Below are 19,049 nucleotides of genomic sequence, written 5' to 3'. Positions count from 1 at the left end.
CTGTCAAACCATTTTTGCAATGTTTATAGAAATAAAATGTTGTAGGCTGTACATTTTTTTAAATACGCGAATGCGTAATTCTCTAACGCTCAGTTTTGGTGAATTTAGGAGGATTCTACAGACACAAATAAGCAACCTGGAGTAACAATGACGAGTATTTTTCCCTGGTCTGAAAGAAGACATGGATGTTTTTGCCTGTAGTGCTGAACTGTAGATGGTTTGCTGCTCGGAACTACTTAACAGCACTTTAGCAGCTAAGTGCTGTCTCACAGTGCAGCTAGCGTGGCTGTAGATCTTGTTTATGAGAGTCGGTCCATCATAAAAACAAACAATTAGTTCACCATAACTTCAGTTAAATATATTAAGGAGATGTGAGAGTAAGTAGAATAAGGCAGATGAAGTCACAAAAAGCTCCATGCCCAGGGTGTGAGGAGACATCACTGTGTGTGTGTGTGTGTGTGTGTGTGTGAGTGTGAGAGTGTTTTGGCAGGATGTCCCTCAGCACAATTGTTCTCCTTCCTTCCTCCTGCTCAGGCCAAGGCACCAGTTCAGCTGGCACACAGACACAAATGAGGAAGCTGGAGTGTCAAAAGAAGGTACGTCATAGTTGGGTGATTCAACTACGGACTATTTTGGTCTGGAACTTTTTAGAAAAAATTAAATGTATTTAGAGAAATGTTTCAATATGTTTATATTTCTACATACTGTGTATTCACACTTCCTGATAATGGCTATGCTGAATTTCTTTAAATAATATAACATTTTTGTGATTTTATTAAATAAACACAAAACAGACAATACCAAATGTTGTTTTTCTTATTATTTCTACATTTAAAGAATATATGAGCTATTTGGAAATGACAGCCAATAAAAATATTTTCTATTTACCAAATATTGACCTTGATTTTATCTTGTATCACTTCCCTTCATGGAGCTGTCTTTGTGCTGCAGCCATGTGCTCTCCTGTCACATGACTATGGCTGTGATCACCAAATTTAAAAACTTTATAAAAAACTCACCAAATTCACATTTTGCATGGTGTGATGGAAATGACAGGGACCCCAAGGGACAGGTGTTCTTCTTATAAAACAAGACATGAAATACTAATATATCTTACAACACATGATACATTTCATTAAAATGGCCATTTATGTATCATTTGCACATACAATTAATATTAGGTCAATATTAAATTCAAAACTTAGGTTTGAATATCCAACATCAGGCCCAGGGACAATAAACAGCAAGAACACATAAAAGGTCACTTTTTATGTAATAAAAATAATGACTGGTCTATGATTTAATTTGTCTATGTTCCTTTTGGTGTTAAGTGAGTGTCACAAAAATAAAAAATGTGTTTTAGTTTTTCATATTTCTGCCACGGACACAAAATGACGATAGTTGAATCACCCAGTTAGTTTTGTGAATTCCCAGAACCTTTGAGAGCAGACCAATCAAAAACACAAAGTTTTATTTTATACATTTTAATGGAAATATTTACTGACAACCGTTAAATAATTCATCTTGCTGCTCCTACAGAGGTGAAGGATCACTGTACAGTAAGCCTTTCACAGTATTTCTTACAGTATTTACATCCTCCGTCTCCGCTGGCCACACACACTGACGCAGCATCTCCTTTAGCAGTGGATGAGTACGTTTACAAAGTCACATCTGCAAGCTAAACGCTGCCTCCCTTCACACAGCGCTCAAAGCATTTACAAAAAGTAAATATCAGCATACAAAGAAAAACAAATCATCAGTTATCTGTACAGTGTTTCTTAAAATTAAGTTAGTCAATTCACAAACAAAAAGTTAATCTCAAATTAACTGCAATGCAACCCTCTGAAGCTAACCATTTTGGTAGGATTAGAAAACGACAAAAGAAAAAAAGGTGTGAAATGCAATGTTAGAATCACTCAATAAATAAACCCTGTTAAAACACCACGAGGCCTAACATAAAGAGACATGCGTCACGAAAACAGATCAAATGTTTTTATTAGTCTTTAAACCCACACCAATTTCTCGTTTGGATTATGTTTCCCAGTGCGTCATGTAGCGAGACTGTTAACAGAGTCGTCCTTGTGACCAGTGATGTTAGAAATGTTAACTACCCAAAGTATGAAAGTGATTCTTTTAGCATTTATACTTCTCATTGTTTTCATGAGATGGTCTGTAGAGCCACAACTTCTGCAACAACAATGTCAAAGTTGATTGTAAGTGCAGTCAACAGTGCAAAACTTTTGGTTAACAAAATAAGAGCTCCGTCTCAGTTCCTCTCTTAAGTGCTCGGGGTCATTTAACTTTAGAATGTTTAGGTACATTTGCATCTGAAGCATTTGTGGATTAAGAAACAACATTTCACATCATGAGAAATCATTTTTATTTTAACATTCAGGCTGCATTGCCCCAACAAGGACCTGATTAAAACAAGGTTTAACTTTAAATCATGTTGATCAAACTTTAAAACAAGCTTAAAATTAAGCAAGTCTAAATTTAAGCCTCTCTTTAAATATCAGTTTAGTTTTTACTCTATACATAGATTTCATTTCATTCAGTTGCAATAAAACATTAAACTTTGAAATGTGACCCTGTCCCGTGTTGAATTAACTTGGCTGCATTTTTAAGATGGATCGAGCAAAAATAATCAAGTTCCCTGAAGAAAGTTAAAGCACAGACTCAACCCAATGCAGTTTTATGATGCGGCTGAATTTCTCTCAAGAAACCGCATCATGGAGACCGTTTTTTAAAATCTTCTATTATTTGGCTATATTGCTCCGTTAGTTCGAGCAACAAGTTCTTCTCAGAGGAGGAACGAGAGCCATCAGGAGTAACGTCGGGCTAACTTACTGACTCTTTACCTCAATTCTGTGCGGAATGTGTTTTCAGTTCAACCCGACATTTACATTCAGCTGATTTAATTCCAAAGGAAACTAAATAAACCTGCTTTAACTTTTCTCTTCCAAAATCCAACTGTTGATTCACACTCCGTGTCCTCTGTTGAAGTGAATGGAGAAATTCATTCAGTGCGAACGCCATTTTTATCCAGCCTGAATTCCCGCCGGGGGTTTAGGATTGTGCGTTCAAAGCAGCAAACTCACTAATTTGGCCAGTCTTCAAATTTACTAAGCACATTACTTCACTATTAGTCACCTACAACAGGGGCCTCTGGGTAATCCTCAAATGACAAATGCACTAGTGATGTGGCAGAGATGAGCCATAAGTAACTCTTAAACCCTTTTATACAAGTTATATAACTCACATTCTAGAGGCTCTGATCATCCAAGAGCCACCGACACGTTTCAAATATAAATGTGATCCTCCTGAAAACCACTTTCTCAGGTGAACGGTCCCGACTGGAAACCATTAACACCAGTTAGTCTCTTCTGCTGTTCTGAAGAGCTGCTGCTCATTTGGTAAATGATTAAGCCTATCAGTTACACAAGACCTGCAGTGGAGGACAAAGGTCAGGGCTCAGTGTCTCCCCCTGCTGGGCCTGCGAGGGGCTGCATGTCCTGTGGGTGACAGAGAGGACACGTCTCTCTTCTGGAGCGCAGCATGAATGAACCGGAGCTTCAGAAGAACTCGGGATTCATTCATCAATGTGATGCGTTGATCAGTCCGGTCTAATCAGATCAGGGATCGCATCGATGAGTGACTCGTGTGCTTAAGATCATTATGAACAAAGTGCTCGTGGTGCGATACTAAGAGACTGGAAGGTTTTGAAAAGCCAAATATAAAAGACTATGGACCTTTTTAAAGTCTAATATATTCAATTAAATCAAAGGAAACAAGTCATCACTGTCTAGAATCTGAATTAAATGTGAACGCTCTTAAACTATGAGTGGCCAGAATAAGAAGAAAGGACAACAATGAATGAGTGAGTGCCATTAAGACGGCTGTTTTGACACATCACTACTCAGCCTGTGGAAACTGTTGTGTCATGTCTTCTCTGGCTCTGGAGAAGCTTTGTCAAGTATGAGAAAAATAATCATTCTAGTAGAGCTAATCCGATTAGTTGGTTAATCGATTGACAGCAACACGATCGGCATCCTTTTACAATTTCTGCTTGAAAAATGATGTCGATCGAGCCTGTCCAATGTGATGATTAGTAGCTTTTCTTTGTCATAAATCCTTAGTGCAAAACCCCCAAATATTTAGTTTCTGACATTTGAGGAGGTTATTTTATAAGTTATGAGTATATTTTCACTAGTTTTCGATTTCCAAGGTTAAACAATTCATTGAAGAAAAAAATGATCTGCAGATTACTGGTAATGGAAATAATAATTAGTAGCGGAATACAAATCCACAGAGAAACCTTGCACTGGAGCAAGGTCAAGTCAATATTATTTATACAGCGCCAAATCCCAACAGAAGTTATCTCGTAACACTCTTCATATAAACCGTACTCTTTAATGACAGATGTTATAGCATTGCATTGTGGGCAGTGTAGGGTCCAGTGTTTTTGTTGTTGGACTAAAGACAGGACATCTCGGCCTCTACTGCTTCAGTTTTGACCGTTCTTTTTTTCAACCATCTTTCACAAGTCCTCTCTTTATGGGGCAGTTGCTCGGGAAGTAGAGCGGTCGCACACTAATCAGGAGTTTGACACCTGCAGTCTGTGTCCAAGTGTCCTTGTGCAGGATACTGAACCCCAACTTGCTCCGGATGTGAATGTGAGTGTTCATTGCTTCTGATGAGCAGGTGACACCTGGTGTGGTAGCCTCGCCACTAGTGTGTGAATGCTGGCTTATGTTGTAAAGTGCTTAGAGTGGTCGCTAAGATTAGAAAAGTGCTACAGAAATGCAGACCATTTACCATTTAAAAGAGTTGTAATGCTCCACAGATTAAGCGTTGTACTCCTTTAACATTGGCGGACTCTTGATGAACAGTCTTCAACACACATGATCAAACTTGATGCAGCAGAACCAGAGACATGTTCTTTTTTATTCCGCATGTTCTTCTTCTTTGTTAAAACTTGGCACCTACATTACCCAAAATGCATTTTTCCCTCCATTTTCAAACTTGTAGTCTTCAGACCCAACTGACACCGACTCAAGTGACATCACTTGAGGATTTATCATACTCCACACAGCTCCCTGTGTGGACACTAAAGGCTTTAGAAAACGTTTCTCACATATGCAGTAGTACTCCCCAACACCTGTAGACAGACTGATGTGCAAAATCAGTGGACTTCTGGCATCTTTTTTTTTTACGGATACTGTGCGTCTGTGTTTCTCTGGAGTGTCACATGCCAAGCTTTTCCATCCAAGTAATATGTGACCTCATGACAGCAATACTGCCTCAGATAGATAACCCACTCTTGCCTCCTTTTGAAAGCTAGACTTGATTCGACCCCAGATATAACTTATGCAATGTCTGATTATGTAAAAAAGGTTGGCTCTAAAAGTGGGATGTGAATGGGCATGGATTACAGTGTGGGGCTGAGAGCAGTCTCTGATGCTACACCCTCAATCTCAACAGGTTTAAGGGAGATATGAAACAAAACTGTGGAGGGAGGAGATCAAAGATTGTAACGTGAAGAGGGAGCAGGCGTCAGAGAGCATAAAAAAGGGGAGGGTTGACAGTGGGGGTGACGGAGGTTGTGATTTTCCAAGAGGTCTGGAATGATTAAATGGAAAGTTTAACAGAGCGATTCGCTCTAACCATAAAAGTCAAGAAGGTGGAAAACGGTTTGAGGGCAGAAATGCACACAGAGTCCAGAGTGACGTTTACACAGGTCCCCGCTTTCTACCCGACATCTATCTCCCCTCCTGCTTCACTTCCCAATTCAGCACAAAGCAACACTTACTAAAGCAACCCAAACCTGAAGAGTCGTTTCACCTGAGATGTTAAGTAATCCACAAGGTCTTCACATAAATAAATAAATGCACATTTTGCTACGCTCTATCACCGATTGCTAGAACACAATAGTGATGCAACCTACACCCAGTCCATGAAAAGCTTTTTGCTGTTCCACACATTCAGTGTCTGGTGGGTGCTTCCAGGGGAAAGTCCACTAGCACACAGACATTTGATATTTCTATTAGCAGCAGCAGCAGCAGCGGTTTGCTTGGAATAACTACAAGAGGAACTGACAGACGCTCAAACTGCCACAACAGAAAAAATAAATAAAACACACAGAGGGAAGACGACACAGTGTGGCCCACAGTGTTTGATGCACAGGTGATCTCTGGGAAGTGCAGTCAAGAAATACTGCAGCTATGAGAACTTGGCATCAAAGATGGAGGAAAAAGAGAAATGATCGCACAAATCAGAACTTAAAGTGTTAAAATGTCTGCAGACAGGAGGAGGAATGGTCTCACCACACAGCACATGCAAAACCGGAGGACTCGCAGGTGAAATGCCTCTGTAGTCAGTTTCTAACTAGAATGAAGCCATGGTGTTGAGCCATAGATGCAGAGAGCAGGACAAACTATCTGTCAATGTCAGCATCAAACCCGTCTTAATAGTCTAGTCCCTCTTTTGACCTTCATTACCAGCGTTGTGGAACATTTCTGAGTGACAAACATCACGAAGGTTTTATGTCTGTGATCTGTACCCTAAAGTCAGACTGTTCTCACTACGCCTTGTTCAGCTGCCCGAAGAGCGAAAGCAAGACGTCGGGTTTGTCATGATAAATTAGGAACACAAACATACACAAGCGTACACTCGCACACATACATACACACACACACACACACACACACACGGAAGTTTTATCATTCTCAAACGAGAGTTGTGACAGATGTAGAGCTAAGTTGGAGCAGAGTAATTGCGCTTGTTGCAAAAAAAACAAAAAGGATGCCGGGTCGACCGAGGAGCGTTCCATCAACAGCTGGCTCACAGAGAAGAGTTTCCGCCCTACAGGAAGTCCCAGCATGAAACCTGTTACACCCTCCCTCCTGTCTTCTCTCCGCAGTCTGTCTCTCGCCCTCCTCTCATTCTGGGATCTGCAGGGCCATCACTGCAGGTTTGGTCTCAAAGTACTGGTTGAAACGCAGCACCGCGTACCTGCGAGGAAGAAGAGCAAAAAAGGTGGTGAAGGCACAGGAGTTACCCAGCGTCGGGTTTAGATTCTCCTCACTTTTTGTGTAAGGAAACTAGAATGATCGTGCAGTTATTGTTATTGATTTATTTGTCCCTTAACATTTGGGAGGACCCATCGGGGCCCCCCCCCTGTGCAGCTGCTATGAACTGAACTATTTGTAGTTCCACACAGAATTTGTCTGGCAATAATATAATATAAACAAACAAGTGTGATATGCTTGGCAAACTGGACTAATATTAGTGGTGTTGGTCGATGAAACTTTGATTTGATTATTTGTATACAGTGAGAAAACTGTCAGAGACTTCCAAATAAATGCAGTTAAAGGGACAGACCCCCCCCCAAATACAAATAAATAAATGTTTTTCCTCCATTTATCAATGTAGATTGTTTTGGTGCGAGTTGCCGAGTGTTGACATGGCCTCTCCAGCACAATGGCACTAGACGGTACTCGGCTTGTTGTGTTCACAGCTCCATATAAACACATTTCTAAAACTCAACGGCCCCGTCTCTTCACGACCTGGTTTCTCAAGATAATCCACAGACATTGTTGTGAGCAGTTTCATGCAGGAACTATTTTCTTTCTACCGAACTACAGCCGCCAACCGTATCACCGCTCAGAAGGAAGCGCGCGTCTACGAGATGCTACATTACAGCTCAGCCGAGGAGGACGCCATTAATGTTTACATGTCGCGCTGTCACCGGCCTCTCATTGACCTCTCCGTGAACCACCAGGGGAGGCAAACCTGCTGTTGTGCATGTTACACGTGTTGGGTGGTGAGGACGCTCACAAAAGAAATGAGAGACTTGGCGTTTGGGTTTTTGGTTTCAGTGTTTCATAATGCTCAGTTTAACCCACGCAGACAGATTTCTTTCAGACACACAGTCTGACCCATCACTTCAGGGGGGGGGGGGGGGGCTCTAAATCTTTCACACACACAGCGACTTACCCGAGGAAGTCAAAGTCGATGGAGGAGTATTTGGCCTGGATGAGCGCCCAGAAGCCCCAAAAGAAGTGCGAAGCCTTCGGAGAGACAAATCAGACATCAGGTGGAGTAAAGTAATGTGAGACACTGTGGGTGTGAGTGTGTAAGACATAGTGTGCGTGTGTGTTTTTCCTCCTCACCAGAGCAAACTTGTTGACCTGTACATAGAGCGTCTCCAGCTCCCGCGGGCTGACCTCCTCTGTTTTCTTGGTGAACAGTTTGTACGACTGCAGGTAAACTTTGAGCCATTCCATCTGCATCTCCCGACTCGGGTACAGCCCATAGTCCAGCTCCGCCATTCCTGACACACACATGTACTTACATGTGTAAGTAGTCACACTGGATGGACAGAACAGTAACTCTGACATGCAAATCACACGGCGGTTTCGACAAACCTGCAAATTCATTGAAGTGGTTGCCGATGTCGAAGGCCTGGTAGTTGTAGCTGGAGTATTCGTAGTCTATGAAGCGAACGTGACCTGAGAGACAACAAGAGAACATGTCAAGTGTATACTGTGTAATGATGTACCTGCTGTTCTCTCTCCTCCAGCCACTGAGGAGAACACGTTCAAGTCTCGAGTGTGAAGCTTATGCAGCCTGTTGCAGCTTTAACCCTTGATAGCAACGGGACCTTTCCTCTGTACTTTACCGTCTCTGTAATGACAGAAACGTCATTTCGTTAAGTCCAACCTTCTAAATGTCAACATGGCTATTTATTCAGATCACTTTGTTCAATTATTTATACAAAATAAAACTCCTTCCTGCCTTCCTCTCCGTGTGTGTGTGTGTGTGTGTGTGTGTGTGTGTGTGTGTGTGTGTGTGTGTGTTGCCCCGGCCAGCTTTGCATTTCGCATTACAAGTACTGCAGCGACCGTCGTCTGTGTGTAACCACACTCTGCTCTCAGGACTCGGGAGATTTTACGTCATTGACGAATGTTCTTTAAAGAATGACGGATAAATCTGAAGACTAGGATTAGAACACTGACTGAGGGCGATCTATCGTAACTTTGAGTCATTCACAGCACGTCTGCAGGAGGAGCACAGGAACTCACTCAAAGTATTTATGTTGAATACTAAAAACTATGTCACACGTATGCCTGGTTAATGTTCGTTGTGATGACGTTTATATAGCATAATGTGTGACCGCGTTCTGCCATTCAACATGCCAACATAATACAAGTGGTGTTGAGTTTGTTGGCTCTAAAGTTCTGTTATCGATTAGTCAGACTGGCTACAGTGTGAGACCAGAAAGACTCAACGTTACACAATCCTTTGTTAAAGACAGGAAATATTCATTTATGAGAGATATGCATCAGAGGACGTTACAGGTGTGACATTCTGACAGGGCCAGACCAGCTTCAAGCACTATTCCATCTCAGCGTCACTCAGATTTCTCCCGATAACGATCAGTATAAATTAAATCCCACGTTCAGAGAGTCTTTCCAACTTCTGATCACTTCTGGGAGAAATGTTTCCTGACTTCAGAACTTCAGCAGCTAATTCCGTCTCCGGTGTGGCAGCAGAGCGCCGCAGGTTCAGAACAACATTAATACGGACACGAGAAGTCGTCTGCTCGAAGACATAAAAACTACTTTTGTAAAGTTGCATTGTTCATATTTGCCTGTTTAGGCGCAATGTTTACAGAGATGCCTCCGCTGTCACTGCGGGGGGGGGGAAATCTTTCATCTGCTTCGTGTGTGTCGACATGAAAAGTGAGCGGTAAATAGACTTGTTCACATTTTCCCCAAGTACAGAGAAGCAGATTAAGCCGGTAAACAGGGCAGGCATTTAGATAGATGGGTTATACGCCTTTGTTCATAATAGCTGTACAGATAAAATGATGCACCCTAAATGAACATGATTGCTCAGGCGCAGTTCGGCTGCGAGTGCGCTTAACCTAGCTTGATAAAACAAAGTTATTACTGTCGCTGACAAATAACTATATTTATTGAAGTGATTATTAAGAGAGTGGATCGAACATAGAGATGGAAGCAGATTTAAGACCTCAGGGAGGAACAGAGGAAGAGACAGAGGGGAGGAGAGGAAGGTGTACAGCGGAGGAGAGGGAGCAGGATCGCAGAGGGTAGAGGACAGAGAGGAAGGTTGCCAAAGAACTTCCTGTCCAGATTTCCTGCATTGGACACAATTTAGACAGAAATACTAAGGTTCAAGTTTGAAAACAACGTTTTGTTTTCAGTACTATATTCCTTGAAAAGGTCATAGAAAATGACTTTTTAAAAAGGGAACATTGCCCCACAGCAAAGCTCTCATCCCACAGGAAACACTGCGGGGCCTACCTTCTTTGCTGTTGTGGATGATGTTCTTGCAGAGCAGGTCATTGTGGCAGAGCACCACAGGGGAGCCCAGAGTGGAGAGATGCTCCTTCATCCACACCATCTCCTGCTCCAGCACCGCCTTGCTGGGAACCACCTGCTGGATTCTAGACAGTGAGAGAGAGGGACACAGGTCAGGTTTTTTGATGTTTTTTGCTGTTGGACTGTTGTAACAACTATGCAAACACAAGAGTCTGCAAACACAACACTGGCTTACTGGTTGTTGCTGATCAAAAAACAACAGCTTTTCCTTGTTTCAAGATCAACACAAAGTGGAAATATATGTGAAGTGAAAACAACAACATGCACAAACAGCACACGGGCTGGATGGGGCTCGGGCCTGCTGGCTCCTGGGAGCACAGTTAGAGAGAAACGAGCTCTCGGTGGACACTCGCGGTCACTATGGATACACCGCCGTGTCTCCTTTTGAAATGAGTTTGCAGATCTGATATGAACATTTGATTTGTGAGTTAGTATCTCTGTGCGTATTACAGGCGGGGCTGAACACAGGCAACATGTTGCAACCTGCCTGTCTGAAAGCCGTATTATTGGCTAGTGAAGAAAGGGTTGAGTTAGTGTCCCGAGCAGAGACCCCTGACTGGATTAAACCCTATAAGCCAATTACAGTCAGCCTGAGAGCAGAAATCCGTACACACATACACACCCTCTCCTTGGAGACCACTACTTTCACCTGTGGCCCGAGTAGCGCTGTTTTTTATATATATATATATATATATATATATATATATATATATATATATATATATATATATATATATATATATAGATATATATATATATATATATATATATATATATATATATATATATATATATATATATATATATATATATATATATATATATATATATATATATATATATATATATATATATATATATATATATATTTCACAGCTTTTATTGAAGTTCTTCAATGAAAAGAAAAAAAACACTGAACTAACTCCTCAATTTGAACAAAGTAAATGAGTTAGTCCTAATTGACTAGAATAGTGTTAGAGCCGGTAGTGACGATACCTGTAATATAAAAACATTAAATGATATATTGATATTATGTTAATAAGAAACATGTGATAATATTGTTTAAACAATCCAGCGCCCATTAAATTATTTCTGTTGGACCTGCATATTGCTGCTGGACCGCCCCTTTAATACAGGCGTGTGTCTCCCTTTGTGTGCAGCGAGCTGGAGTGCAGTTGTTTGACCGCAGTGAATATGGATTGAAGCAGAATTTTTCCTTAGATAAAAACATGCAAATGATTCCATACAATTTCAATAAATTGAGACTTTTGAACTTCCCAGTGCTCTGGAGTGGAAATGTTTTGATCACACAAGTTAATATTAACACAATTATTAAACATTCAAAAATGAAAAATAAACTGCACAGCACAGAATGTTGTGGAATGATTTACAATTGAATTGTGAACGTTATGAATGAAGCTTTGAACTGTTGGGTGCAGCTCCATCTGTATCACACTTAAATACAACACAGATCTCGGCCAATTTGTTAAAAACATCTGGGCTTCCATACGGTCCGCTTCAAACCCCAGAGCAACGAGTATCTGCTGTCCAGCTCCAGGACACTCTAGCTGACTGTGTAACCAAGGAAGAGAGGAAAGTGACCTGATACACTGAGCAGAGCAAACATCTGCTGGCCCACTGCATGCCTCAGACTCCCTAATCCGGTTGGCTATTATTGTTACAGTTATATAAGCCACATGCTGGACTTAATCTAGGAGCCATCAGAACAAAGATATTAGCCGTCACCGGGCAGCTGGCCAGGTTATGACACGGTCCAGCTTTGTCGGCACCACAGGTCCGGAGCCAAGGTGCAAACCGAACCATCTTCAGCCTGAACTCTTAGAAACTCTTTTCCTTCCTCTTTCACTGGCGATGAATGCACCAGCCGTTCATGTGCGTCAGCCCACGAGTCATTGTGAGCATAATCTTTGGTCAGAAGCGTTCTGATTTAAAAATCACATCAGCTGTTATGGACTTGATAGCTAAAACGTCCCGTCCTTCCATAGTGAACTACACTATTTCAACAAGGCATTAGTTTACATGCATCCTCTGGAGAGAGTAAAGTCTATGCTCAGCCATAACTACATAAACAGTATAAGCAGTGCTGTCATTAACCTGGATTTATGACTTATAATTTACAGTAATGACTGCTCACTGCTTGTTAACATGTTTATGACATGAGATTGTGAGATGATGGTTCTAAATGAAGGCCAGTAGGATTTATCTGGGGACCATGAGCCATTCATCCAACAGTTGTCTGGTGGACCGGCTGAACCAACAGAGTCATGTGGTTAGGGATGTGCTTTCACTGGAGAGGGCAGGTGGTTGTAAAGCTTCTGCTCCGTTTCGGAGAAAAGGTGGCCACCTTCTAGTATTTATAGTATTCTTTCTCTTCCTGCCTCCACAGTCCTCTATTCTGTATGTACACCTACCTCTGGTACCTGAAAATAATTAAAAACAGGATATCTTGTTACATCCTGGTGCAAAGATCTTTGATAACACCACCTCCCTGAGGACATCAGGGTGGAGTAAATCAGGCTGCACTTCAGGAGCTATTTGCATCATCACACACACACACAGCTCGTGGCCCTGCTCTGTGTGCTGGGCCGCGAGGAGGAGCACCGATCAAGAAGCCAGATCTCACCTGACGTTGGACGCTTGGTCGGTGAACTCGGTGGCCACAAGGGAGAAGTATTTTCGCATCTTGATCCAGAGGTTGGGTTTGGGGACGCAGCCGTTGTGTGCATGGATGCCGTGGATACGAGCCATCTCCCCGGCTATCAGTCTGAGAGGACACAGAGATACACAAGAAGATAAATGAGGCTATCACGGTGACGAGACTTCAACTTGAACCAGAACATTATTTACAGTCCTGTACGAGTCTCCTGTTATAAAGAAGTTCAGAGTTCCTGGAAAGAGTCAACTGAATACACCATGTGACACACCGAGTGTTGAAAAGCCTTCACCAAGGAGTGCGTGTGTTATCGGGTTCTGGATTAGCATTGATTGCTTTGGGCATAATGCCTTCTCTAGTAATAAAGTGTCATGAGCAACTCCTTTTTTTCCAAACCCGTCGTTCCTTTGTTTTTGTAGTATCGATCATTGCACTGTGATTAGCATGCTCTGCTTCATTTGGCCCTTTCCTGTGCCTGTGCTGTCGAAATGCTGCATTTCTGCATTGTCAAGTAGTAGAATATAGAGCCCTCTGATTCTGCGCATACATGTAGCACAATGCTACCTGGCTACGTCCCATGACTCTCCCATGTGCTGACCTGAGCAAGGAAGGATCCCTTACATCCTGCGTCCCAAGAGCGTCCCCCTGCATGAACTCATAGCAGATGCCGTTCTGAAAGGTGCAGTAGAGGCGAGGAGCACAACCGTTAGCATGTAGCACCTAGAGGGGAGACACGGAAATGCACAACACATAAGAATTAGCCGGGACAAACTATTTTGAAGCACTTAAAACTCACGGGCGAGCACAGCCCCTTTGACTCATTTGCTTTTACCCCCACCTGAAAGCTTTTGAGCTCATTGTCTCTGTCCACGAACAGCTCAGTCTTGTTGCCGTAGACTCTGACCAGGACCACGTCCTCCGGACTGTCCTCCACGTAGCAGCCCACTAGCTTGTTGGTGGTTCCATCGGTGAAGAGCTGGAGGAGGAAGAAAATAAATCATATAAACTTTCACAGGAATACAGAGGAATCCTCCAGACCTCCGACTGTACCGCACACTGGCGGTTCTACAAAACAACATGTGGAAATTGAGTGTCCTCTAGAGCCATCAGTTGTCTTCAGCTCAGGACCGACAGGGCAGCTCTGACATTCAAGAGATAAGATGATGCATCATAGAGCAGCATTCTTACCTGACTTACTGTCACATGTGCCTTTAGACCACAGACAGTTGCATCAACACCAACCATGTTTTTATGTATTCTTATTTGACACATTGTAACCCACTTAAATTGTCTGGTGGTATCTGTACCTGCAGAGACTCTACCCTCGGCCCTCGGCCTGTATTTTCTTATTTTGCTGTGTTCGGGACGTTTCTGGGGCTGAACAATAAATCAAAATGAATTTCGTTTTTGGCTTCCCACCATTAAATAAACCGGATTACCTGCCTATGATCAAACAGAAAGCAGACGGACAAAATGAAACTGAACTGAATTTACCCTGTTGACTGCCTAATAAATGTAGCACCCTGAAGGTAGCATGAAGAAGGAGGACGTACTGATGTCATGTGTTACCACAACGCCACCAATCTTTTGTTTTGCTTTTCCTTCATACAAATGCACGCTAGGACAAAGTCTACAGTTTGCCAATGTCGTAAAAGCAGCAAATTACGTAGGACTTTGACAAGCATCCGTAGTTCCCTCTTATCCTGAACCGAGCATGGTTGATGTAATGGATGTGGGTCAGCCAGGACTTCTCCACTCATCTGCAGGCTGGTGGTGGTGTTGCATCAGTGAGTCAACATGTTAAGTCAAACGCCTCTTCTAAAATGAAGAGTAAGCGAAAAGCCTTCTGTGTCTAAAGCCTTAAATATCTGAGTGGCAACATCACTCCAGTGAGCCGGTCCATCCCACTGCAGTGAACACAATAACAACATACACACCGCCTGCATCTCCCCGGCCCAGACGCTCACTCACACATATCTGGCATTCCACACATGGCTGACCACAAAGATGGGCGCGCAGGCATCCCTGTTATGACCGAACATACACAAGCATACACGCCTTTGCTACCACATGACTGATCCCTTCTAACCGCCAAACAATACACCGCTAACACCAGCGATCAATACATCGACAGCCAGCGATAAGCTTGGAACCAGACAGAGGTAAACATTCAGCCATATATTGCCTGACGCTTTATTTTTTTCCATGAATGATTCCCTGGTCTGACTCTGAGGCGGCCTTTTTTTGGCAGAGATGAATCCTTTGGTCTTCAGCATGGGAAAGTTGTAAGGGGAGACTATAGCTCTGTTGCTGTTGGCACACTCTGCTCTTTTCCGGAACTCAGTGTGTGTGTGCGATGTTTGGAAATGGACGGTGTGTATTTACAGTAAAGGTCTTCCTGTCCAGGTGGCGGGCTAGTCAGGTGTTTCTGTCAACAGTGCTGCCCTGTAGCTCTCCACCACATTCAGCACTTCCCGCTCCCATCAAAACAATGTTCCCGCTGCTAAAGAACATCCTCCGTAACTCAACCAAACTCTTTGTTTTACATTAATCTCCCACGGCTTTCAGGCAGTGTATTGCAAGCCGGGCCTAAGCATTGTGGATTTAAAAAATAAAAGTATTTTTAGGATGCTTTATTTTTTTTTTTTAACTAAAGTGTGAAGCAGACTGGTTTAAGGAATAACTTAGTGCGTATGTTGTGTGTGTAACGATAGTGAGTACAGTTGACAGACAAAAAAAAGTGAGTAAGTGAGTGTGTGTGCAAGTATGAAGTCAGCAGTAGCATTATAGCTGCAGATGCAGTGTGTGTACAGTTTATTTGTGAGGGAATAAGGCTACAACTCGTCAAGACCCAAGTAAAGGGCCTGTTGTGTCTGAACTGAAAGGGGTTAGCACGGAAGATAGCGACTCACTGAAGGTGGGCTGACATTTAAGGTGGACCAGATATTCTCATAGCAGCTACAAGTCTCTCCTCAGAGTTCTTGCTCAGCACCCCCACCCCACCAAATCCCATTTCTAACAGCTTTTCTGTGGGAAACCCTGCTCACCCTCTCCTCTCCATTTTTTACTGTGACCTAGTTAACGAATACATTGCCAGTGGTGCAGCTGTACTCAAGAGAGTTTCTGTTAGCCAAAAGCATCCAGTGAGGCAAAAAGCCTGTTTGGATGGTGGTCAGTGAGAAAAGCTCCGCTAGTCACATGCTGAGCTACAGGTGTGTGTGAACAGGTGGGGTATCAGATCCAGAGAGATTACGCAGCAGGATGTGAACACATAGTTGGGGTAGATGTGTTCAAACCGTGCCACTGGAGAGTAATAGCAGTAAATGGTGTTATCCACTGTCCACTGTCAGAGACTTTGACCTGGCCACGACACATCATTCACTTGATCATTTTACAAGGAATCAATTATGCAGTTTCCTTTCCCAGAAGCTCCATAATTGATTGCTCAACAACACACTTGCGCGCGTGTGCGTGTGTGTGTGTGTGTGCTAGTTTGTGGTGATGATGTGGTGAAAGCATATCAAATAATCTGTTAGTTTCAAAATGTATACCAGAGATGGACACAACAATGGATTAAGAAAGTACTTGTGGTAAGGGATGCACGATATACATCTGATATTATAATGCATTAGTCCGATAATAAAATTCTAGCCGCTGTTTGAGATCCACCAATAAACACAGAGAAGAACACGCGCAGCGCGGTGACGAGAGAGCCAAACGTGTCGTCGCCAGTGTGGACATGTTTAACAGTTTCAGAAGAACATGATTGCAATTTGCGATACTTTTATTTATTTATTTTGTATGTAGGCTACTTTATGAGAAATAAATCAATGAACAGTCAGAACTGGTCTTTGTTGTTAACAATAGTGATGTCAGTTAGATTTGGTTAGGTCAGAGATTTGGAATATTAAATCCTCCATCTTTGCTCAGCAAATCTTAGTCTTTCATTTTTACCCTCAGGTACTGTAGTAAAATACAAAAATGTGAAATGATCAGTTATCTTATCGCTGTCGGCCATGAGAAGCATGCGGTATCGGCTGAAACAAATCTATCATGCGCACACATAGAAAATACAAATGAAACAATACCGTTACTTAAATACATACACACAAGTATACACTCAGAAAGTATGTACGGTAAAATAGCCTCTATATGCCTCTCAAATATGAAATTGTGTGGGGTTTTCATGTTTAACCATTAAACAGATGTCAAATAAGTTTGGGTTGTGGACTGCTGGTTGAACAAACCAAGACTTGGACTTGAGGAAAGTGTGAGAGGCATGTTCCCCAGATAAATGTCCATCCCACAGACCTGAGCTTACTTAAAACATCAACTGAATGTCTGATTCACTTTGACAGCTGGACCAATTTTCCAGTGTCTCTTGACACAAAGCAAGCAACAGATGAGTTCCCCACATGACCTTTAGAGGCATTTTGCTGTGCCACAAAGCACAGACTCTGTTTGTTAGGGTTTAGAAATAAAGATTTTTATGAGTTTCAATTAAACTCCTTTAGACACTCTCCTTTCTGCTCCGGTCACTGACAAGTCATGAATAATGCAATTTGAAATAGTGTGAATTTCTGAAACACCCCTTCCCCATTAAGTGAAGCCGGTGTGTTATAGGACCTGTACGTTTGCCTTCTGCTCCTGTCTTTTTGTTGACTGTATGTTTTCATGCCACCATTGCTCCTGGTAAAACGCTGAGCTGCACTCATCACATTCACTTTGGGGAAACTGGCATTTAGAAAAAGTTCACCCTACCAAATTCTGACATTTGCTCTCAATTGTATTTAGCAGTATATGGAAACCCATTTTAAAAGACAGTAAATAGTGAAACTGTTTTTAGCCTACTTTATAAATACTGTATTGCCTGACGCTTTAGTTGCATCATGTATTACAGGACCGTCACACCCATACTGCTAGGTATTAGTTGTGAACTAGTTACAGTAGGCATACATTGAATTGGAAAGGTTTCGTTAATGTTACGTTTAACATTGTCTTGTCTGTATTAAAACCATCTCACAAGAGAGCAATTAGACATAATAACGAAGCAATACTGAATGCCAGACCCGCTACAAGAAGTCTTCATAAAGGTGCGTCTGCTTCACTACATCTCTCAACCAAACTGGCATCACGTCACCTGCAGCGGTCCACCGACACGGACCGTGCGGTGTACCTTTGACATCTGAAGCGGTCTGTAACCGGACTAATGTTAACCTTTGGGTTAACTTACTTACTGGCATTAGTTTGCTAACCATAGCTTACTTAGAGTCCAAGTCGGAGTGCGTCTTGCTAGCTAAGCTAACGTTTCTATATTAATTTGCCACCAAGAGCGCAACAGAATTAAACACAAGACGTCTTCATTCATTGGGAAGAGAGTGTAGATGGCGGTGTGTCGTTTGGTAAAATAAATTAACCTAGCCAGTAGATAATGTGTCCACGGCCCTTCTCCCGGCTGCCTGCTAGTGCTTGGTGATGCTGCAGAGGTGTCAGTCTTAACCTAGCCTAGCATACAGCTCGTTGAGCAGATAACGTTACCTTGGTTTTGACATGGCTCGCTTCCCACGCCGGTCTCAGCTCTTTAATGAGCTTCATGGCCCCCTCCGCCACGTTGTGTTCATCCACGAAAATGGGAATTTTTCTAATTATCGGCGACCCGACGGGCACATGTATCTGCGTCTCCATCCTGCAGCCGTTTTTCTATACCGTCAATCTCCGAGCCCTTCACAGATATTTCTAGAAACTGCAGCATACAGTGTCGCTTGGTTTGTAAGTAGCTGAATATTGATGTGTTTTAATGAATTAATTAAGTTTTGCTTGAAAGATTTATCTCGCTTGATTGCTGTTGCAGCTAATGGTGAACTGAAAGCAGTAAAGATGTACGATCAAACTGCCGGGTATGGATGCTCGTCGCCGGTTTTCTTGGAGCAATCAGCCAACTGTACCATTTCCTCCTAGTTGGCTCCGCC

General features: G+C 42.5%; 1 protein-coding gene across 1 annotated transcript; it reads right to left on the bottom strand.

Moving 5' to 3' along the window:
- Positions 1 to 1,454: 1,454 nt before the first annotated feature.
- etnk2 (ethanolamine kinase 2) lies at positions 1,455 to 19,049 on the bottom strand. Its single transcript, XM_029431453.1, has 9 exons — positions 18,619 to 19,049; positions 13,919 to 14,056; positions 13,679 to 13,800; positions 13,051 to 13,191; positions 10,329 to 10,471; positions 8,427 to 8,510; positions 8,172 to 8,332; positions 7,996 to 8,069; positions 1,455 to 7,011 (listed from the first exon to the last, which is right to left on the bottom strand). Exons 1-9 carry the CDS (start codon positions 18,763 to 18,765, stop codon positions 6,939 to 6,941), a joined length of 1,083 nt encoding a protein of 360 aa, XP_029287313.1. The 5' UTR covers positions 18,766 to 19,049; the 3' UTR covers positions 1,455 to 6,938.

Source organism: Cottoperca gobio, chromosome 5 (assembly GCF_900634415.1).
Source record: "Cottoperca gobio chromosome 5, fCotGob3.1, whole genome shotgun sequence".
Lineage (NCBI taxonomy): Eukaryota > Metazoa > Chordata > Actinopteri > Perciformes > Bovichtidae > Cottoperca > Cottoperca gobio.
This window is presented reverse-complemented; position numbering and strand designations above follow the sequence as displayed.